This window comes from Martes martes, assembly GCF_963455335.1.
Source record: "Martes martes genome assembly, chromosome: 8".
In the NCBI taxonomy this organism is placed as follows: domain Eukaryota; kingdom Metazoa; phylum Chordata; class Mammalia; order Carnivora; family Mustelidae; genus Martes; species Martes martes.
The window spans coordinates 54,287,778-54,310,817 of record NC_137895.1 but is presented as its reverse complement, the minus strand read 5'-3'; the positions used below and the strand labels follow the sequence as shown (position 1 = coordinate 54,310,817).

Sequence of the window (23,040 nt, the reverse complement as noted above, 5' to 3'; positions counted from 1 at the left end):
GAGAATAATGGAATCAAGTACGTGCAAAGTAGAATGATCCTTATAATAAAAATAAAATGTCTTGAATTTGTACAACACCTCAAAGGAAATAAAACGTAATCTCTGTAATCATATAGAGCATGTAGTGATGGGGCATGTAGTGTTACTGTAATTCTTACCTAGATGTTAGGGAGCCTGTCTTGCAATCACATTGCTGCTCTATAAAGCAAGTTTTTTGGGCGTTACCAGGATGGAAGTTAAGCTTTCTTGTCTCTACCCCTGCAGCACATGCTTTAGGAATTCCTGTAGATATGTAAAAATAAGAAGAAAAGCTGATAACACTCAGGCTCATTGTTAAAAGAAGGTCAGGACCTTTGTTTTTTTTTTTTTTTTTAAAGATTTTATTTATTTATTTGACAGACAGAGAGCACAAGTAGGCACAGAGGCAGGCAGAGAGAGAGGGGAAGGGAAGCAGGCTCCCTGCTGAGCAGAGAGCCCGATGCGGGGCTCGATCCCAGGACCCTGAGATCATGACCTGAGCCGAAGGCAGAGGCTTTAACCCACTGAGCCACCCAAGTGCCCCAGAACCTTTGTTTAAACAAGGCCAGGATTCCCAGACACCACAGAAGACTCTCTTCCAACCATTTGTAAGTACATTTCAAAGTCCGGGTTTCTAGGAAAGTGGGAGAGGCTGAAGATGAGAACAACCACAATCCTTCAGCATCTGAGAAGAACAGGAGGACAAGGGATTCCTCCTGGGTAACCTCCCCTTCTCTTTGTCTCACTCACACTAGGCGGCATCACGCTGCACAAGGCAAGTTATCTACACTGGTCAGGTTTTCTGGATTGAAAGAGGGTCTTTCAATGTGCCTTTCTCTTTACTCTTTGTCCTCTGACCAGTGTGCTTCAAGAGAAAGGTGGAGGCTTGGGTGCTGCGTGGTGATTCTACCCCTGAGGCCAGTGCCCTGTCTCCTGGGAGTTCTAGCCCCTTCCTGACCCTCATGCTCTCAGCGAAAGATTGCTAGTTCTGGAAGCTAGACCCTTTTTCTCAAAAAGCAGAAGGTAGAAAAAGGATCGAGATGAGATCCAGGAAAATGAGCAAACAAAGAAAATGATCCGGGATTCCTTGATCTGGTGAGTCCTGGGAAAAGTTTCTGATGCTACTTTTATTTTCTGAATACGTTTTGAAGACAGACATGCAGACATTGTCTGTGCCCCTGTAAGATCTTGAAGAACTACTCACCTGTCCTTCCCAAATTTTGTTGTATTTGTTGGTGAAGTTTGGTTTCAGCATTATGCTTTCTGTGATTCTTTTGGATTCTGACATAATTCTTTTTTGACACTGTTGGTCTTGTCCATTTGAATGACAAGTACAGATGTGTAGTAAAGTAGTTTAAGGAATATTGAGTTTGTAATTAAAAGACTGGGGCATGAAACCTTGCTGTGTCATTTACTTGCTTTTTTGTGTTTTAATTTTTTTAAAAGGCTTTATTTATTTATTTGACAGAGAGAAAGAGAGCGCACAAGCAGGGGGAGCGTTAGGCAGAGGGAGAAGCAGATTCCCTGATGAGCAAGGAGCCAGATATGGGCCTTGATCCCAGGACTCTGGGATTATGACCCAAACCAAAGGCAGACGTTTAACTGACTAAGCCATCCAGGCACCCCTGTTTTAACTTTTTTTTAAACCTTGGCTTATTCAAAACATGATCTTTCTCAGCTGCAGTTTCCTCATTTCTGAGAAAATGCCTGACATAATACTTGGGACATTGTAGTTGCTCAGCATATGTTTATTAGAGCTAAAAATAGGAAGGACAGCTTGCTTTTCAGAATGTTAAAGATTAAGTCATTTTGGAATCCTGTCGATAGAGCTGAGCAGTTCTTTTCTGTCTCATTTCCAATTTAAGATGTTCATTCCAGTAAATGGTTTTTGGTTTTGATTTTGTTTTGCTAGACAGCTCAAAGGTAGGGATGAAGGGGGAGGGGAAGAGAAGGTGAGCAAGGTAGAGGGTGGGCTGACTCAGTCTGGGGGCTGCTACTTCTGTATATTTTACCCTCCTCACCTGAGGCCTTTGAGCTGTTTGCCTCATAGCCCACAGCTATTAATAACTCCCTCACCCAGCGTGGCATCCATCTGAGCGGATGGGTCGCTTGTCTTCATAAAAAGAACATGGCTGGCAGACCTGCTTGTGTTGACACACAGATGGAAAGTTTGAGGGTGAGGCTGGTGTAACATTAAATCATATCTTATGGGAACAGGGCCAGGTGTTATACAGAGGTCAGCTGAGGAATTTCTCACAACACGTAGGCAGATGGAATACAGAAGAATGGATCTAATTCTTAAAGTCTATTTGTAGATGTATTTTGGTAAGAATTTCATCTGGAGACTCCTGAGTAAATTGCTGACTATATCTGGGAGATTATATTGTGCTCACTGGACAGAAGTGTTGTTAGTAGGAGTTGTGTTATTCTTGCAAATAGAACTGTGTTTGTGTATAATGAAGCAGGTACAAAGATGTGGCATGGTGTTATGCTTGCAGTGTGCCTACGTATAAGAGTTTGGAGAGTTTGGGGTGCCTGGGTGGCTCAGTGGGTTAAAGCCTCTGCCTTCGGCTCAGGTCATGATCCCAGGGTCCTGAGATCAAGCCCTGCATCGGGCTCTCTGCTCAGCGGGGAGCCTGCTTCCCCCTCTCTCTGCCTGCCTCTCTGCTTACTTGTGATCTCTGTCTGTCAAATAAATAAATAAAATCTTAAAAAAAAAAGAATTTGGAGAGTTTATGTTCATAGTTAGCTTAATTTCAGTTATAACCATTCACTTGTCTGGTCTCTGGACTGTAATCTTGCAAAGATTTGGACTGAACTTTACCCCCAATTTCACTCTCATTTTCTTCCTGTCGTATCCCTTCTTTGTTGTGCTATTTCCTCCTCTAGATTCTTAATTCAAGAAGGGAGCTGAACTTTTCAGTATGCCAACAGAAAGCCAGAAGTGGTTGAGAAGAGAGAAAATAAGGAATGATAACCACAAATGAGGCAATAATATTGTTTTAATTGGAGCCCTGCCTGAGGAGATTTGGCACTGTTAGATGTAGGTATACGTAAACTATAGGCAAGCTGTGTACATATTTTCCAACCTTTAAATGGAATTATCAGAATAAACAATTTTCCAACTTTACTGGATCCTTGATTCTAATAGCTTGAATCTAGTAATACATGGCATAAGGAGAGAACTGTGGGATAATATTTTATATATGTAAGGATTTCTCTTACAGTCTAGGTAAGAGAAGGTTTTCTTTTTTTCTTTTCAAATATTTCATTTTATTTTTTTAAAGATTTTATTTATTTATTTGACACAGAGAGAGAGAGAGATCTCAAGTAGGCAGAGCAGCATGTAGAAAGAGGGTAAGTAGTTTCCCTGCTGAGCAGAGAGCCCGATGTGGGGCTCGATCCTTAGAGCCTGAGATCATGACCTGAGCTGGAGTTAGAGGCCCAACCCACTGAGCCACCCAGGTGCCCCTCAAAGATTTTATTTTTAAGCAATTTATACACGCAACATGAGGCTCAAACTCACAACCATGAGATCAAGAGTCACATGCCCTGTGGACTGAACCAGTTGGGTGCCCCTACATTTTTTGACACAAGGAGAAAACTGTCTAGATGTAATCAAAGGGGATAGAGCATTAGCCATATGTACATAAATGTTGGTCAAGAACACTGATAGGTTAGAATCTAACCAAGAGGAAGAGTCATCCTAGAAGGTTCTGGCATGAAGGCATGTCTTTGCTCAGGCTGACACAGGGGGCAGGCAAAGTGGTGTGGTAACTGAATATTTCACTGCAGAGAGGAAAGTGATGTGGAGAGGAATATTGTTGCTACAAGTGAATATGAACATCTTCTAATAGAAGTGCTTTGGTGGGCTCTGAAGGTGGTACGGCTTCCTGTGTAGGCTTCCATGCCCCTGGGGGCAGGTATGCCTGGTGTGTTTACCTTAAAAGTTCTAGTTTCATTTTGTATATTCCATATGTCCATAGCCAAACTGTAACAGTTGGAAAGAGCTTATTGCCTGGAAAGCAGTCTGTGAGTGGCCCTCACCATAACCCCCCCACACGTTTGTTTCCCTGCTCCAGCATCCAGTTACATTGGGCTTCTAATTGTTAACTACACCCAGCTTCTTCAAAGTATCCATGCCCAAATAAAACTACACAAATGGACCTTGTTCTGGAAATGTAATAGAAGGTCATAGTGTATCCAGATGAGCACCCTGTGCTCTGTAATAAGTGTGATATGTAGGTGCAAGGGGATAAGCATGGATCTGAGTCACTGGGTGTGGGTGGGTATGTTTGGCCGCGGGCCTGTAGTTGTGTTTGGCCTGCCATGAGCAGTGCTAGCAGGATGCGTGTGCACACAGGCCTTTACATTTCTTCCTGCGGTATGTAGTAGTGGGTGTGTAGTTTGGTTTCTGGGCGGAGCTTGCAAGTTGGAGCTGGCTGCTGACCGACTTTTTCTTCCACTTGTACTGCGGTTAAGAGAGATTATGCTCACGGAACACTCCCGGGAGAGCCAAACTCGTTAAACTGGCTGCTCCCTAAATGAACACAGTTACATCTGATAGTGAACTAAAGGGAAGTAAGAGCAAAGGAGAAGAAGAATGAGAATGGTGGTGAGAAATTTCCAAGCAGCTTTTGAATTCTCCTGACTGTGCTAATGTCTTATCGTTTAAGATCCTCTCCTTCTCTGCCATCTCAAATCTCCCTGATTCTTGCCCTAGCACCAGTGCTATGTGGTCTTGTGGGATGTGGAAACTTGCCCAAATGCCTTTCACCTTGTCTTCTTGGGTTATAAACTAGAAGAAGATGGACATTGTTATTTTCTAATTCACTGATTTCATAGATCTCTTGTTCTGCACAAGCCCATGAGGTGCCTCTCCTCTCCCAGTTCTTCCTCTTGCTTACTCCTCTGTATATATGGGCTTCTGTCAACCAGCCACACACCTGTCTTTCTTCTGAGTTAGAAGAAGATTGTCTACTTCTCATCTCACAATACAAGCTCATGGAGCTCCAAGAGGAGTGAGAATGGGTGAGGTTGAAACTGGAAGACTTTATGTATGTGTTTCAGGCACTAAGAGACTCTGCCTCAATAAGTCACATTGTGGTTCCTAGTATCAACAATAAAGCACAACATGTAACAGCAAACCACATATATGGTGAAGAGCACATATGTACAATATAGTGTTCTGCAATTCTGATTTGTAAAATTTTTCTTATTAGCAAATCACTATAAAACTAGATCACATACTTAGGATGACCTGGACAGTTAAAAAATTTTTATTTTAGATTAGTCAGAATTAATTAGAACCAGGGAAGACTTTTGTTAACCACAAGCAAAATAAAGTTTGCAGACATCTATAATATATCTATCTACAAGCTTACATATATGTGTGTATACATGTGTATATGTATGTATGTATAGACACCAGTTCTCCTCAGAAAGAGAGAACCAGGTTTTGGGAGCTGTAATTTCATATATATGCTGACCATACAGAGTTAAAAGTGATGCACCTAAAGAATCTGTGGCCCAGTAAGCAAGAAGCTAGTTTCCTTGGAGGACAGTTGGGAACTGAATAAAAGGAGAAGGATGGGGTGGGAGAAAGATTTTTATCGTATATCACTTTAGTTTTTTTTTTATTTTTGAAACTTATGAATATATATATATATATATATATATATTTTAAGAGAGAGACACAGAAGATAACTTGGTTCTGAAACTCCCTTTAATCTACATACTAGTAGGAATGAATGCCTGTGTCTGTCTAAATATAAGACCAGAGGAAGATCCAATTAAAAAATAAGGGATATACCAAAAAAAAAAAAATTAAACCTGCTTAGGAGTATAGGGGACCTAGCTCAATCCTGCCGACCACAAATGCTCACACAGGTGTCTGGGAATGGTGAATTTGAGCATTGGAGCAGGGGTCTTGGGTAGGAGGGGAAACTTTAAAATAATTTGAGAAAGAATGGCATGAAAGGATAAGGCCAGATCAGGGCTATACTTGCTGCATAGTAGAGAAGACAAAAGACAAAAATGCTAGGAAAAAACAAAGTTCTTCACACTTCAATATCAGGTAGATGGACAGAGATGAATGGATGACTCAAAAAGTTCCAGGTAGCCATGTACTTAATACCTAATGACTTTTAAAATTTGATTTTTTTAGAGATTTTTTTCATTTATTTGACAGAGAGAGAGACAGCAAGAGGGGGAGCACAAGCAGGGGGAGTGGGGGAGGGTGAAGCAGGCTCCCTGGCAGAGCAGGGAGCCCAATGCGGGGCTTGATCCCACGACCCTGGGATCATGACCTGACCTGAAGGCAGAAGCTTAACAACTGAGCCACCCAGTAGCACCCCTAATGACCCTTTTGAGGGGTCTTAAAATTATCTGCATGGTCCATTTTATTTTTTTCAGAATAACTCCATCCTTGGGAATTATTCTCAGTGGTGCTCTTGTGCATTCTCTGAGGGCCAAGCAAAGGAGTGGACAGCTGTGTGGCCTAGGAGATGAGAGGGGCATGGCACGGATACTACTGGAATGCAGTCTCAATGACAAGCTGTGTGGTAAGGGCAGGCACCACAGATGTCTATCTTCTGATTCCAGGATGACAGAGACTAAGGTCTGCATAGATTCCAGAAGGAGGATGAGTCGACTTCTAGTAGAAATGAAGACGGTGTCCACATAAAAGAATGGGCACTAGAGGTCATTGTCTTTGAAGAGGGACAAGTGCCAGTCAGAGATCCAGATGCTACATCTTTCACCTCAGCAGGAAAAATGAGAGATAAGACACAGAGCACACTTGATAGGCTGAGATGTGGGGACACTGGGGTTTCTGATTAGAGAGTTGCTCCCAGTAATGGTTCCATTGTATGGAAGTGGAGGGGAAAAAGGAAGGGATGATCATTTCATGTATGAGTTGCTGAGGACTGGTCGGTAGGGGAAGTTGTGTGGATGTGAGATTGGGGTTCTTCTGCAATTTCTCCTCTCCCTGCTTGATTTCCTACCCAGTTGTCCGGGAGCAGCAGTATGAAATTATCATCATCCCAACCATCCTGGTTGGCATCTTCCTTATCCTTCTTGCCGTCATCCTGTGGCTTTTTATCAGAGGACAAAGAGCTCAACAACAGTCTCCTGGACTCCGAGGTAAAACTCAAACTGGGGCTGGGAGGAGGGCCAGGGAAGATGGAGATTACAAAAAGGAAGACTCAAGTCTCAGTAAGCCCAAGTCTAGAAGGCGAGGTCCTTGCTACGGGAGAGGAAGTATGGGTTCTGTCTTGTGGAGTTGAGGAAAGATGAGCTCTTCTCTAGGAAGTCATGAGTAGAAACTCAGTATATGCTTGTTAGTTGAAACAACAGTGGGCAGAAGAGACTTCATGTGTCTTGATTCTATCTTCTTTGTCCTATTGCACTATCAAATATTTGGCCACGTGAGTGTCTACATATTGGGGAGGAAGTTTAGTAGGTAAAGCCCTAGGCTTTTTTTTTTTTTTACCAGCCTTGAAGGATGATATTTTACTCTGTAATACATCCCAGCTCTGCTCTGTGTTTTGGACTGTATGATGAGAAGGGGTGGCCTTTATAGCAGTCTTTGGAGCATTAAGTAGGAGACAATGTCGTGTTCTGAAGTACCACTGAAATATAATGAAAGGAAGTATAATGAAAGTGAATTAGTTTACATGAAACTAGGAGTAAAAAGAAGAAGAAAAAATCTTGACAGTGATCAGAAACTGTTAGGTGGCTGATCCCCATTCCCTCTCTAAATGGGAATTGGGTGATGGGCATTAATGAGGGCACTTGATGTCATGAACACTGGGTATTATAAGTAACTGATGAATCACCAGATTCTACCCTTGAAACAAATAATGCACTACATGTGAACTAAATTGAATTTAAATAAAAATTTAAGAAATTATCCCAATTCTCTTCTAATTCATTTACAGAAAAACTTCTCAGAGAAGTGGTTTAACTTCACTCCCATGACTTCTACTTGTCACATTCTCTTTTGAACATACTAAAATAAGGCTTTTATCCCCACCACTGCAGCAAAACAGTTCTTTCTGAGATTGCCAATGACAGCTATAACTGAGTCCTCTTTTCAACCTGTCAAAAGCATTTGGAACAATTTTGCACCTTCTCCTTGAAACACTCTTTTCTTTTTAAATCTATAGTCACTCCCTTAATGGTCTCATTTTCAGTCTTATGGATTCAAACACTTTCTCTCTTCTAATTGTAGTCTCCCCTGAACTTCAGATTCCTACGTTCAACAACTAATTTCACAGTTTGGATCCAATACACATTTCGTATGTAATATGCCCACAGCAAAGGTCCTGAAATTCCCTCATAAATGTCCTCTGATTTTCGATGTGTTCAGTCTCAAATCTTGCAGATGTCCTTGACTCCTTTTTCTCTCATACTGTGTATCCAATCCATTAGCAAATTCTGTTAACTCTTATCTTCAAAAGAAACGCAAGCCTCTCTTATCTCTCATAGATCATTGCAATACACTTCTAGCTGGTTTCCCTCATTCTCTCCTTATCCCTTCATCCACTGTTCTCCACAGAGCAGTAGAATGATTTTGTTAAGGCCTAAATTGGTCCTGGCCATTCTCTGCTTGGAATAAAATATAATGGCTTTTTTAGAATAAAAAAAGACAAAATTCTTTCAATGGCCTTCTAGAATCTGGGCCCACTCTGGCCTCATCTCATGTAATTCTCCAATTATCCCACATGGCTCCAGCTGTACTAATTTCATTCCTCTTCCTCATATATGCCAAGCATGTTTCTTCCTTAATACTTCTGCTCTTCCTGTTCCCTCTGTCTGTAATATCCTTCCTGATACCAGTATGGTTTGGTCTCTAATTGCTTCCAGGCACTTCTCAAATGTCATCCTATCAGAAAGGCCTGTCCTGGCCTTGAAATATAAAATAGTATCACAGATAGCCTCTGATTCTGCTGTTTTCCTTTAGAGCATTCATCCCCTGGTATGTTGTTATCTGCTTCCTCTAGCCTACCACAAGAAAATAATCATAAGAATCTGGACTTTGCCTATTCCCAACACCTAGAATAGTTCCTGGCATGCAGGATGTGATAGTGTCACATAAATGGATAGATTGATGAGTGAATGGTGGTTTAATGAGAAGAATGAATTTCTCTTTTCCAGTGGAGAAAAATTGACTAGGAAAAGGGAAAAGTACCAGAAGATTTTTTTTTTTTTTTTGGCTAAGACTCTAGGAAATACGCAATAATTTGACTTTGGGGACATCTTAAAGGAGGAAGAATAACCATGCCTTTGAGTTGATTGACTTAAGCATGAGTCCCTAGTGGTAGTTACCACCACTTTTTAGATATCAGTGGTTTGAGTACCTATTCAGGAACGTCCTTAATTGTTTCCATATTAATACTGAGCTGTAATCCTGAGAAAGGTAGAAAGAAAATGACATTGCCACTTTTTCAGAGGTCCATCTTGAGTTGTCTTAGAAGTAATAGGGTTATTATAAATGTTTTCCAAGGTTCGTATTGATGCTGGTTCACACAAGGTACCGCCACATCGCATAGAGAGAAAATTGCTAAAGGAACTTCCTTGTTGTCTGTCTGTGTGTTCCAGGCTCCGCTCTCCTGGAGCCCCTAGGGTAGGGTAAAGATGACTAGTATCATCTCTTTGTTCTAGGCATTGGCCCTGTGTCTCCATCTAGGGGCCTAAGCTGGGAGGCGGCAGGGCATGGAGGAAGTGTGTTTGTGGCACTTAAGGAGACCTCGGTGGAAAGCCTCCTACGGACTACCACTCATGCTCTGGCTAAGCTGCAGGTGCCCCGGGAGCAACTCTCTGAAGTTCTGGAGCAGATCCACAATGGTAGTTGTGGAACCATCTACCGAACCAAGATGTACACGGGGGACCCTGCTAAGCCAAAGAGTGTTGTCCTCAGGGCTTTGGAAGGTAAAAGGAGAAGTGTTTGACTCCCCTATCTCTTTTTTACTTTCCCCCAGTGAGCGCCCAGCTCTGAATGCTGACAAGCTTATGGACATTAAGATGTTAATCAATGGATAGCTGTGATCACAGTTGTGTGCAGAGGAAGAAGAGGATAGAAAGTGAAAACTGGAGGCAGCAATATTTTTCTTGGGGTCTTTCCCTAGCTCAGTGTTGCCTATTGAGGCTGCTGGAACTGAATTTTTTCATACTGAATCTTAGTGCATGAGGATTTTGAGGTGGTTCCTTCATTTGTCTCCACTGTCACTTTCCCTAATATTGTTTCCTTCCTTCCTTCCTTCCCCCCTTCCTTTCTCTCTCTTTATATGGACCAGTAGTAATGGATACATAAAACAAAACAAGAATAGGATAAGCAAGAATACTAATCGAAAGGCCTAGGCAGTGATAATATTTGAATGTGAACACTTGTCTAGGCAGATGAAAGTCTATCCAGTTCTAAAGCATATGATTCTGTTTGCTTTGACAAAAAAATCAGTGACATTGAGAATTATCTTCTAATTAGTTCCCTTTCTCTTTACCTTTTGTCAGTATTTCTTCTCCTATGGAGTCTTGAAAATTACCATCATCTTCCCTCATACCTCCCATTGTATTGATCATGTTCTGACCACTTCCCATGGCTCATCTGTCCTCCACAGAACCGGCTGGGCTCCAGGAGATACAGGATTTCTTAGGGCGAGTCCAATTCTATCAGTACCTGGGGAAGCACAGGAACCTGGTGCAGCTGGAAGGCTGCTGCACGGAGAAGCTGCCGCTCTATATGGTGCTGGAGGATGTGGCCCAAGGGGACCTGCTCAGCTTTCTCTGGACCTGTCGGCGGGTGAGCAGTAGGGTAGAGGTGTTGGGAAGGAAAGGCTTGACCTGGCTGATGAGCTGTCCACATGTCAGATAGCCTGGCCAATGACAAAGCAGAAAGATCTTGTAGCAACACAATAACCATCCAATAGAACTTTTTACGATGACAGAAAAATTCTCTATCTTCTCTGTTCAAAATGGTAGCCACTAATCACATTTGAAGTCCCTGAAATGTGGCTGATGTGACTGAGAGACTGAATTTTTAAAATTTTATTTAATTTTAAATGATAAACACTTAAATAGCCACATGTGGCTAATGGCTATCATATTGGATAGTGTAGATTTGGAGTATGAACTTTGCCTTTATATCCTACGAGCTATGTGACTTTGGGCAAGTCACCCCTCTGAGCCTGAATTTTCTGCACCTGTAAAATTGGAATAATAATAAGTTATTATTAAAATTAACAAATTATGTATGTAAAAACTATTGTTAGTATGGACTGCAATTTTACTGCTGTTAGTCTTAAATGTGTCTTCTGTTCTATACCATCACTCCAGTGTGCCAGGGTTGACAAGGAGAAATCCTGCTTGAAAGTTACTGTACTTCATATTCATATTTAAATTCATATTTAAACAAATTTAAATGTTCAGAAATTTCCAGTGTAAAGGGCAAGTCCTTTTCCTTGCAGTTTTCCTGCTTCTCTACATATTCCTCTATCTGAAGTACTGCATGTTTCCCTAGTTAGTTCCTCACTTACAAGCTTAATATTAACCAAGCTTCCTCCAAAGACTGATTACTTTGCTACTAAATGTGTATGATAAAGGGACCCTGTTAATGCCTTATATCTGGTGGTGCAAATAGGACAATGTGCAAGTCTTGAGGCATTAAAACCTTTGTAAGAGGGGGCGCCTGGGTGGCTCAGTGGATTGGGGCCTCTGCCTTCGGCTTGGGTCGTGGTCTCGGGGTCCTGGGATCGAGCCCCGCATCGGGCTCTCTGCTCGGCGGGGGGCCTGCTTCCTCCTCTCTCTCCCTGCCTGCCTCTCTGACTAGTTGCGGTCTCTGTCTGTCAAATGAATGAATAAAATCTTAAAAAAAAAAAAATAAAACCTTTGTAAGAGGTTATTCGTCTGTAACTTGTTCTCTGCTCTAACTTCACTATTCTGTTTTTCAAAAAGATTATGCTTCTCTATTTTAGACCATCTACACATGCTTCTCTCATTACACCAAATGTCTCCCCTTTCCTTTTTTTAATTTTTTGCATAGTCATTGTCGGCTCATCCTTCAGATCTTTTTTTGTCACCATCATCTGCTCTCTTTTCCATGTCCTTCATGGAGCCTTCTGGAACTCAAAGTATGTAACCATATATAAATATATATCATATATTTATATATGGTTACATATATGGTTACATACTTTGAGTTCCAGAAGGCAGCAGACGTGTTAATTTACTCACTCTTGTGTTCTGAGTTTCTAAGATGGAACCTGGCACATAGTAGGCATTCAGTAATGTGCTGAGTTAATGTGCTTAATTAATCACCCACATACACAGTGCCCCAGGAAAACTGTTGCTTTATCCAGGGGATAGTCTTATGCATATCGGACTTTCTTAACTGCTATTCTGTTATTCCTTCGTTCTGTTATTTATCTATACTCTTTATTATTTTTCTAGGTCGATATATCATTGTACTTCTTTGCATATCTGAGAATCTCTCATATTAACCTCTCCTTGAATCTTCATCCCTATATTTTTGTGTCTTTTCCTTAGCCTTGACATCTGAATTTAGGAATATCTCTGCCCTTGTTTTATTTTTTCAAATCTGTTCATGTCATTTTGGTATAATGTTTTTTCTTTGTCTCTTTAGGATGTAATGACCATGGATGGCCTTCTCTATGATCTCACAGAAAAACAAGTCTATCACATTGGGAGGCAGGTCCTCCTGGCTTTGGTAAGGCTGGGCAAAATGACAACACTTGGTATGGATTTTTCTTGTTAGCTCAATATTTGACATCATATTTCTCGTATTTATATTTCCAAATGGCATAGATGATTAAGAAAACCGGATGGAAGTTAAGGGGCAGAAACTCAAGCACTGATAAATTGTTTTCAGTTCTTTCTTTATGAAATTATTTAGGAAATATACCACAGGATTGGTAATTCTAGGCAGAAAGTCATAGGGTTTGTAGAAGGAACAGGAAGGATTTTAAAAGGTGGTCAAAAACCAGGGCCAAGAATTATATGCTTGACACTTTTACTTCCCCATATATACTAATATCAGGATATATAAAATGAAAAAAAATGATATGTAAAATGGCAAATAGTGAACGAGTTGGGAAGAGAAACCAAATGGGTGAAACGCTACAGAGCTAAAAGAAGCGCACAGTTTTATGCCTGAAAAACAAGAAAGACGAGTTCAGAACATGTTTGGCTGGAGATGCTGAATGTGATAGGAAATACACATACTTTAAAAAGAACAACAAACAAATGGAAAAGAAAAAATAAAAAAGGGGCAACAGTGAGATCAAGCCTTCTTTCTAAACCAACTTAATTAAATAAAGAGGTAAGAGAAAAATAGGGTTTAAAGGGTTTAAGAGAAATGATGTACCTTTACCAGAATTAGGAAATTTAGATGACTATTTCTATGAAGTTATTTAGATAACTGTGCTTAAAATTAGCATTTACTATATAGAAAATCAGGCTCTGTGAAACTAGTATTTTAGGTAGTTGATATATCTCGCCTCCTTGAGGTGTGAAATGTATCAGGGATCTAAATGGAATCTGGGAAAGCTTAGAAATGAAGCCGTGAGGTGAGAAAGAGGAGTAGTTAACAGCGGAAGTTCCCATGGCATAGGAGAGAGCACATCGTAGAAATGAGTATTATCCACAGTGTTTGGAGGGCCTAGTTGGTATGCTCCCATGATAAAGTTAGGGTGTCAGGATACAGCCTATCTCATATTCTGAGCCACAATTGCTGTGGTTCTCCAAAGGGATGCACTCTGATCATGGGTTTGGGTTACCAGTTACAAGGCATTGTCATATTATTTTTTTTTTCTTACTTTGACAACCTCAAAGTCACTACATTCTTTAATTCTTCTCATGACGGTATAATCTCTTTGTCCTAAAACCTCACCTCACCAGGGACAGAAAGCTGCTAGGTACTGTTTCCTTTAACATCAGTGACTGGAAATGACCATCTTAATCTTATATGTATGTATGTATGCATGTTATTCTTGTTTAGCAATCATAGACCTCAATCTCTAGCTCTTTGGTTATGTGTAGCTTTTCAACTTCTTATGTCCTGAATAGCCTCATGTTTGGGGAAATGATTGCAGCAAATCCGTGCCATCCAGGCGCAATGGCTTTCAAATGCTTTGGCTGTGCTAGAATCATTGTGACACTTCTTAAAAATAGAGATTACCAGGTCCTTCTTCTTAGATTTTGGTTAGGTAAACCTGGGCCAAAAATCATATGTTTTAAAAAAGCTCTCAGGCAATTCTGATTTGTAGGCTGGCTTGAGAATTATTAGCAGAATTTGTAATACTTCCTATGAATTAGAATACCCAGTTCTGGTCACTACCACTTGAAACTGTGTGACCTTATGTAATCATTTAGATTTATCTGAAAGATACTTCCCTAACTCATCTGACCTACTTATTTTAGGGGCAGAATGAGATGATATAAAGCTCTGTATAAATTCAATATTATGACACTCAATTTCACTTTGTATGTATTACCTTATTTGGGGGACTGCTGCTAGATACTTGAAACCTGTTTCCTTTTCCAGGATCTAGCTGGAACCCATCCAAGAGAAATGTAAACTCAGGCAGGGGTCAGACCTTGACACAGAATAAGTGATCATACAGTCCAAACCCAGTATTAATGCTATTTGGATTATTTGCTCAGTTTGGTAATCCTAACCATAATGCAAAAATGTCTGACCCATTATGGTGATTTGGAAGTGATCTGTCATTATCAAGGAGACTTGTTCAAAGTTGAAAATGTCCTTGCCTTTTTGAGGATTCCTAGGACTGCTTCTCCTTGTCTTTGACTAGAGCCATGACCTCAGACAGCTGATCCATCTTTGATCTTATGCTGACAGGAATTTCTCCAGGATAAGCATTTGTTCCATGGGGATGTGGCAGCTAGGAATATCCTGATCCAAAGTGATCTTACTGCCAAGCTCTGTGGACTGGGCCTGGCTTATGAAGTCCATGCCCGAGGGGCCATCCCAGCTACTCACACTGTACCTCTCAAGTGGCTTGCTCCAGAACGGCTTCTGCTGAGACCAGCTGGCATCAGAGGAGATGTGTACGGTTTGTTCCTGCCCTTTGGACTTCTTCCCTTCTTGACCTAGGTGTCCTCCAGTTCCTGACCATGACTGCATCTGTTGTCAATTATGTCTACATGTGAAATCTCTACTAAGAATTCAGACACTCTCGGGGCACGTGGGTGGCTCAGTTGGTTGGGCGACTGCCTTTGGCTCAGGTCATGATCCCAGCGTCCGGGGATCGAGTCCTGTGTCAGGATCCCGGCTCCATGGGGAGTCTGCTTCTCCCTCTCAAGCTCTCACTCACTCTCATGCGCACTCTCTCTCTCTCTATCAAATTAAAAAAAAAAAAAAGAATTCAGACACTCTCCAGCAGAAATGTGTGTTTTGTGACAGAGCTCATACTTGGCATCTGACTGCAATCCTTTCTAGTGCCTTTTAAAGTATTCCTTCTGTATTAGATTAGCAGTTTTAATTAGGAAAGAGAAAAGAAACATGAAAAGGTTCTTCATACCAATATCCAAGGACTTAATTTAGTAGAGTTCCTCTTCTCTGAAGGAGGTGGGTCCACTTAATCAAAAGTTTGGTTAAACCAGGAATTATTAAAATGAAAAGAAAATATATATTTATTGATTTTTTGAGGGAAAGCCAAAGCCTTTTTTATGAGGATTGACCTGCTAAATGAAGTTATACATTGTATTTTGTGTATAAATAGCATCCATAACACATTAATTTTGAGGTTCAGCTTGGGATGATTCTGAGTGAAAAATCTGAAAAAAATGGTAAAGCAATTTGACTGCTGATGATGATTATTATTTTTTCCAATTTTCTACTGTTGGCTCACCCACACAATTTGGCAACCCTTTCTTTTTAGCAGTGCATTTTTATAGTATACTTTCAAAGCATTCAGCCTAGTTTTCAGGAGCTGATACTTCTTTGCATTTATATTTAATTGGCTACATAATTACATCGATATATCTGATGGTATAGTACTGTAAAGAATAGCAATTGACTTTAGGTAACCATATAATTCAGCAGCATGGAGAAGCACATAGATGTAACATATAGTATCTTACTAGCATGAATGTCATGAGCAGCAGAGGAAATTTAGAACATCAGTTAATATGGTGAGTCAATGAAGAGATTTCCATTGCTGCTTCACTGACATCTGCTTTTCAGTAGAGGTCTGGGAATAAGCTTACCTGGGAAATACTGCTTGTTTAATGGTGATATTATAGAATAGTGAAATTAACATGTCTTAAGTCATATTGCTCTGACAAATATCTATTTCTGTTATGTGTAAGCTTGTTCTGTTAATATTTTTCCTAGGTTTGGGCAGTTAGATCTATTGAGGAAATAGTAGATATATGATATACCTCACTGGGACTTGTGCTAAGAATAAAGGCTAGAATTTCAGCAGGAATGAATGGAAAGGATGAAAAAGATGCAGAAAGTAGTTTCTTTATGTTTGGGTAGATGTGTTTGTGTGTTTGCATAAACACACACACCCACAATTTAACAATTGATAATAAACATCCATTAATGTGAAATATAGAAGAAAGGAGACATACAACCACTCTGCAAAGAGATTAGACTTGATGGGGATTGAACAGAAATACTTTTTAATGCTTTCTAATTACTTTATGTTATGAGACACCTTCAATTCCCCTGTGTTGCCTTTATGTGGTTCTTACGAAGGCCCCTGATAGTTTAAGTACTCTCTTTAGGAAAGGAAGAAATAGAAATTAAGTAAATGGCTTTGTTTCTTTCACAGCTGGTCCTTTGGGATCCTGCTTTATGAAATGGTGACTCTAGGTAAGGAGGGTCCCTAAAGTACTGCCTGTATGCAAATAGAAAGCATGTTTATTAGGGTGGGGGATGACATACGCTATGGGAAGAGGTTCAGTATGATCTCTGAGGTTTGAACTGGGCTGACATGAAATCCCTTTACTCCTTTTAACTTTATTTGCTTTCTTTTTCTTTCTTTCCCTCAACATTTTACCAACTCCAAAAGAGGTTTGAAAATCCAAAGAATAATTCCAGCAATGACTTTGCATGAACATAAATATGTTGTCTTTAAATTTATTAACCCATTTGATAGAGAAAATGCAGTACTCTCCCACATTTGGGGAGTGGAGGGCAGGTCTCATTTCTCACTTTTCTCTGTTATTTTTATAAAGACTCAACATTTCCTTAAATTACCAGTTTTTTTTCCCCTCCTAAACACTTTTTTTTAAACCCTCAAACTCTCTATGCTACATTCTTACTTGATCACTGGGGAGCAACTATATTGTATCTAACATTTTTCCTTTGGCCCTAGCATTTGCAGGCCATTAGCCCAGATGGATAAAGAGTCATGTTATAGTTCATATTCTAGAGGACCTAAAATTCCCTTGCTACTCTCATTTTTTCCATACCAACAGGGGCACCACCATATCCTGAAGTCCCTCCTACGAGCATTTTACAATATCTCCAAAGAAGGAAGATCATGAAGAGACCCAGTAGTTGCACACATACCATGTAAGTGGCTTTTAGGGTCTACTCTTCTCTCATTACAACTCATTTTTGATCCTCATCAACTGCGCCCTTTTAAAGTGGCTCAGATAATCCCTAGCTGCCCTTTATGTGCTAATATGCAGCCTAATATACTACATATAAACCTATGCAGTAACATACATCTGCTCATATATCATATACATACATATGTATATGTGTGTGCATACACATATACACAGACAGTGTTGAGACAACGACTGAAGACTATATTAGGAATCTAAGTTGATAAAGTTTAGTTCTTCCAGAAGCTTCTAAAATAGGTAAGAAGTGGACCAGAACCAATGTAAATGCAGTAGTGTTTTGCTTGTCTAAATGCCAGTATCAATCAGAGACTGCCAGCCTCAGTTCTGATATAGCTGCCATAAAATCCATTGCTCTACAGTTACTCACTCGCTCTTATTTAGTATTTAACTTTTAAAAAATATTGACTATTTTTCCAGTTCTGAGCAAATTAGAAGCCAACAAGAAGAAGGTGGGTAGGAGGAAATTAGAAATATGGGAGAAGGAGTATCTAATAATGTCAGCAGAAGGGGAACAGCTGATGAGCCAGTGCAGAGGCAGAAAATGGAAAAATTAAAAAGTATACACAGAATTTTATAACCTATAATTTACAAAAAGGGATTGTTATAGAATATAAGAAAAGGTTAAAATATTTGTAAGAAGTCAGGGGAGAATATATTAATATAAGTTTCTGATAAAATTATTGCTATTTTAAAAATTCTTCAGCATTGAAAGGGTAAATTTCCATCACCAGAGTTTCCGACCAATAAATAGTTACTGTATCGAGCAGATTATAAATGTTAAATATCAAAACTGTATACATTTATACACACACACACACACACACAAGCATGGATACAGTATAATCATACTATTTGGGTATACTGGAATGATTATTGAAAAATATTTCTTACAGGTTTTTTCCTATGTGTAAAAATCTGTCCTTTATATCGGGAGGAGGGACAACCAATAAAGTAATTGGGGGAAGGGACAACCAATAAAGTATTTGATCTTGAAGAATTTAATATGTGGATGTCTAAAACAACTTGAAAATCAAGATAAAGTGGGAGGCATCATAAAAGAAGGATTAAAAGCTCAGACTCACGTCATAGGGTCAAAAAGACCATGTTCACTCCTAGTCCTGCTACTTTACTGAACATTGTTTACTTATCTTAAAATAGGTATAATGATAATCCTACCTCAAAGTTATTGTCAAGCTAAAATAAAATAATGTATGTCAAGTTCCACTGCCATGCCTTATAAATAATATAAGTAAGTTCTTGCTAAATGTTTTTAAGTGTTATTAAATTGGCATCTTTTACACAGTCTCATTGTACAACAATAAAGAGTATGGGAGACTCAGTGTGGACTGAGGCTTATTATGGAAGGTTGCCTAGAAGAATTGAGATCTAAAACAAATGTGTAGGAAATGATGACCATCAACAGGATGCTCAAGGAACTGGGCATAGCATGAGCAAAGACAGAGTTAGATGGGGTGAAGAAAGATGGGGTGTTAACATCTAAGGTATAGCAAGACACTGACTTGGCTGGAGGAAAGGCGTTCAGTTAGGCAATGTTAGGTCTCTGAGGAAGAGAAGCTAGCAGGTATGATGTCAGTTTTACATAGTAGACAGTGGACACCACTGTAGGTCCCTGAGAAGGATAAGACATGACAAGAAGTGCTTGATAACAGACTACATTATTAATTCTTTGTAAACTGGATTGAAGAAAAGACAGCTTAAAGGTGGGTAAGTACTTTATCTAGATTAAGGCAATTTCTAGGAGAAGCTAAGTAATAAAGGAGGTCAATGATGTGGATTAATGAAAGGAAACATCTAATTAATTAGATTATTCAAAATTCATGTGAATCATATTATTCCATAGCTTCTTATTTTGTTGGCTGTGAGGTAACTTTTACTGGGAGATACCTTATAGCTATGGTCTGGAATGCTACAAGTTAGTAACATCTAAAGGATGAGAACACTTCAGTTCTCAGAGTTTTGGGCAATAGAATGAAAAAAAAAAAAAACAACCCAACAACACTGTTCTGTCATACTGATTCTAGTTTGAGAAAACTTCAGTCGTTCTTCTTATAAAAAGGACCCTGATAAGAAGATGGTATTAAGCGATTTAATACTAAGAGGAGGAGAAGGAATATTATTCTCCAGGGAGAACAGGAGAGGACAATGAGAAGGAGATGAAAACTGCAGAGTTTGTTGCTACTGTTGTTAAGGTTTGTAAGGAGAAGAGACACATTCCTCAAACATCTGCCTTGTCAAGGAAGCCAGTTTCTCTTATTTCCCTTTCAGGTATGGTCTTATGAAGTCTTGCTGGCGCTGGCGTGAGGAGAGCCGCCCCTCACTGAGAGAGCTACACTCACGCGTAGAAGTCGCCACTCGAACTGCAGATGACAAAGCTGTGTTGCAAGTACCTGAGTTAGTGGTGCCTGAACTGTATGCAGCTGTGGCGGGAATCAGCGTGGACAGCCTCTCCTACAGCTACAGCATCCTCTAAAGATCCTGGGGAAAGAAACATTTATGGGTGATCACATGCTATTGAGATGGATTCATCCAAGAACGGAGAATAGCTTTCTAGTGGGACATAAAGGGAGAAATAGGATATTCCCCTACACATTTCCCTAGATACCTGAAATGATGCTAGATGAGGCTCTACACTCCATTTACCTTGGAGACTGAGAAGGAGAGTTTCATTTTTGCTGTCCCAATCCTGGAGACCCACAGTGGATGAGGTGGATGGTAATATTACAAAGCAAGTCTTGGAGATCTACAATGTTTGTCTGGCATTGCACAAAAAAGCTGGTCCTCCCACTACAGGCTGGTGTCCACTTGAAGCATGCTTTTATCTAGATTATTATAGGGTCCAGAGAAGTTGGAGTCAACTGAGGGAATAGAGAGCCAATAAAGAAGATGATGAGAAAGAAAATCAAAAGGTTCTCTTTGTTCAAGAGTACAGACATGGACCAGGGTCATCCTTCAAACAGAGGGTGGAGGAAGGAGATGAAGTTCCTCAGCCCAGGTCTGTTCATGCAGGACTGGAGGAGGACCACAAAGGAAAACTTCCAAGTTTCCTTGTGGGTATAGATAAGAGAGAGATGGCTTCTTTTGATCTACGAGACAAGTGAACTCTGCTGGTACTACTTTTTTTTTTTTTTAAATTTATTTATTTGTCAGAGAGAGAGACCGAGAGAGAGAGTGAGCACTGGCAGACAGAGGCAGAGGGAGAAGCAGGCTCCCCGCCGAGCAAGGAGCCCGATGTGGGACTCGATCCCAGGACGCCGGGATCATGACCCGAGCCGAAGGCAGCTGCTTAACCAACTGAGCCACCCAGGCGTCCCTGCTGGTACTACTTTTAACTAGAAGCTGGAGGGGTCCTTTCATGATTAACAACATTCACCAGTTATTGTTCATCAGACTAGCTTCCTGGTCCCCATAAAACTAGGGAGACTGAGCCAAGAGAGTCCATTAGGCTGTTAGGAATATACAGTTGACCCTTGAACAATATAGGTTTGAACTACATGGATCCACTTATACATGGAGTTTTTTTCTTGATAAATGCAGTGTGGGCTTATAAATGTATTTCTCTTCCTTATGATTTTTTTTCTAGCTTACTTTATTATAAGAATACCATATGTAATATATAGAACATAAAAAAATATGTGTTGATTGTTTTTGGTAAGGTGGCTATTACTAGTTAAGTTCTGGGGGAGTCAAAAGTCATACACAGATTTCTGACTGTGCAGGGGTCGGCACACTTAATCCCTGTGTTGTTCAATGTACTATGTACTAAGTATGTATTTAATAAGTAGGAAATGTGAAAGCCAAGAAAGGATGCTTAGTAGTCCAGAAGGTCTTTGAAAGGGTTATAAAAGGGTGCAATCTGAGACAGAAGGATAGTAGTTTCTGATTCAATCATTTATTGATGTACTGTGAAATTTATTTAGTTAAATTAGTATTTATTGAGTAAAGGAGGATTTTTCTTGTACACAGCTGCCAAAATCTCTACAATAGGGAGGATAAAAGTAAATAAATAAAAAAAGTAAATAAATGGAAGTTAATGTCAACAGAAAAATTCAAGAGACAGTCTACATTGTCAGAAAACTGATTCCTCATGTGTGAAATGGGGATAATACTTACTCACAGGGTTGTTGTGAGGACTGAACAAGAATATATATTTGTAGAGTATTGGGCTCATATGTGCTCAATAAATGGTAGTTTCCTTTCTTTTTCCCTTCCTGTCCTGGAATCTTTCATCTCTTTTTCATATAAAATCTGCTGTAGCCAGAAAAAGAAGCTCAATGTGTCAGTCACGCTACACAGAAGGACATACTGAAGGATGGTATGGTACAAGTACCACGTGACTAAAATCATGAGCTCATTATTTTTGTATGAGCTTCTAGATGATGCTAGTAGCCTCAATCAATTTAGAAATACTGAAAATAATAGGGTGATGACAATGTACTTGAACATGTGATCTATGGTTTTAAAGAACACTCTGCGTGCTCCGGGAGGGACACTGAAGGCTGCTGTAGGAAAGATGATTGGCAGTTGACAATTCTGTAGAAGTTGGAATCCTTATGAGGTCATGATTAGTTATCCAACTGAATAATTATTCTTGCCCCTGCAGAATACCACATGACTAGTAAGGATGCAAGTGAGTGTTAAGTTGCAATAGGGAGAAGGGAGGTAGAGGGCTTGGCACGGAATGATAAAGTCCTATGGAACCTCATTGTTGTCACTTGCCTGTTAATTTAAGTCAAATTTACAAAATATTTATGTATTAATTCAACTATTTAAAAAAAGGTGAGGGGCGCCTGGGTGGCTCAGTTGGTTAAGCGACTGCCTTCAGCTCAGGTCATGATCCTGGAGTCCTGGAATCGAGTCCCACATCTGGCTCCCAGTTCCACAGGGAGTCTGCTTCTTCCTCTGACCTTCTCCTCGCTCATGCTCTCTCTCACTATCTCTCTCTCTCAAATAAAAAAAGTAAAAATAAAATATTAAAAAATGGTGAGTGTTAGGTCCAACTGTGCAAGGCACTGTTCTAGGTGTTGGATAAAACCGAGAGCTTTCGATTACAGTCTAGAAAGTAAGAGACTTTAGGTATATCTTTGTGTGGGTATAATTACAAATTGTAAACGCCATGAAGAAAAACTATAGGATAGTAGAAAGAAATGTAAGATGACTCCCTGAAGAAATGGCATTTAAATGCAGACCTTTGGGGCAGGTAGGTAAACCTGACAAAGAGTGAGGAGAAGAGCCATCCGGGATGGGGGGCAAGGAAAAAGGCACGATTTGTTTGAGGAACTGCAAGTAGGCAGTGGATGGGGGCATAGTGAGGTTAGGAGGAAAGTGGTGCATAATTCATCAGAGCACTGCGCTTTCATACTGTATGTTAATAGTTGTTTT

General features: G+C 40.0%; 1 protein-coding gene across 1 annotated transcript; it reads left to right on the top strand.

Moving 5' to 3' along the window:
* The first annotated feature begins 9,707 nt into the window (after positions 1 to 9,707).
* Positions 9,708 to 21,283, top strand: STYK1 (serine/threonine/tyrosine kinase 1). The gene is made up of 7 exons (XM_080811927.1): positions 9,708 to 9,951; positions 10,638 to 10,819; positions 12,659 to 12,742; positions 14,894 to 15,102; positions 16,836 to 16,876; positions 17,485 to 17,581; positions 19,927 to 21,283. Exons 1-7 carry the CDS (start codon positions 9,897 to 9,899, stop codon positions 20,129 to 20,131), a joined length of 873 nt encoding a protein of 290 aa, XP_080668053.1. The 5' UTR covers positions 9,708 to 9,896; the 3' UTR covers positions 20,132 to 21,283.
* Positions 21,284 to 23,040: the final 1,757 nt, after the last annotated feature.

Bases quoted from the DNA above. Each gene is read 5' to 3' on its own strand.
- STYK1 (XM_080811927.1), top strand. From the start codon at position 9,897: ATGTACACGGGGGACCCTGCTAAGCCAAAGAGTGTTGTCCTCAGGGCT. The intron at 12,743-14,893 runs GTAAGGCTGGGC...TTATGCTGACAG, and splicing joins GGCAGGTCCTCCTGGCTTTG to GAATTTCTCCAGGATAAGCA. The intron at 16,877-17,484 runs GTAAGGAGGGTC...CCATACCAACAG, and splicing joins TTATGAAATGGTGACTCTAG to GGGCACCACCATATCCTGAA.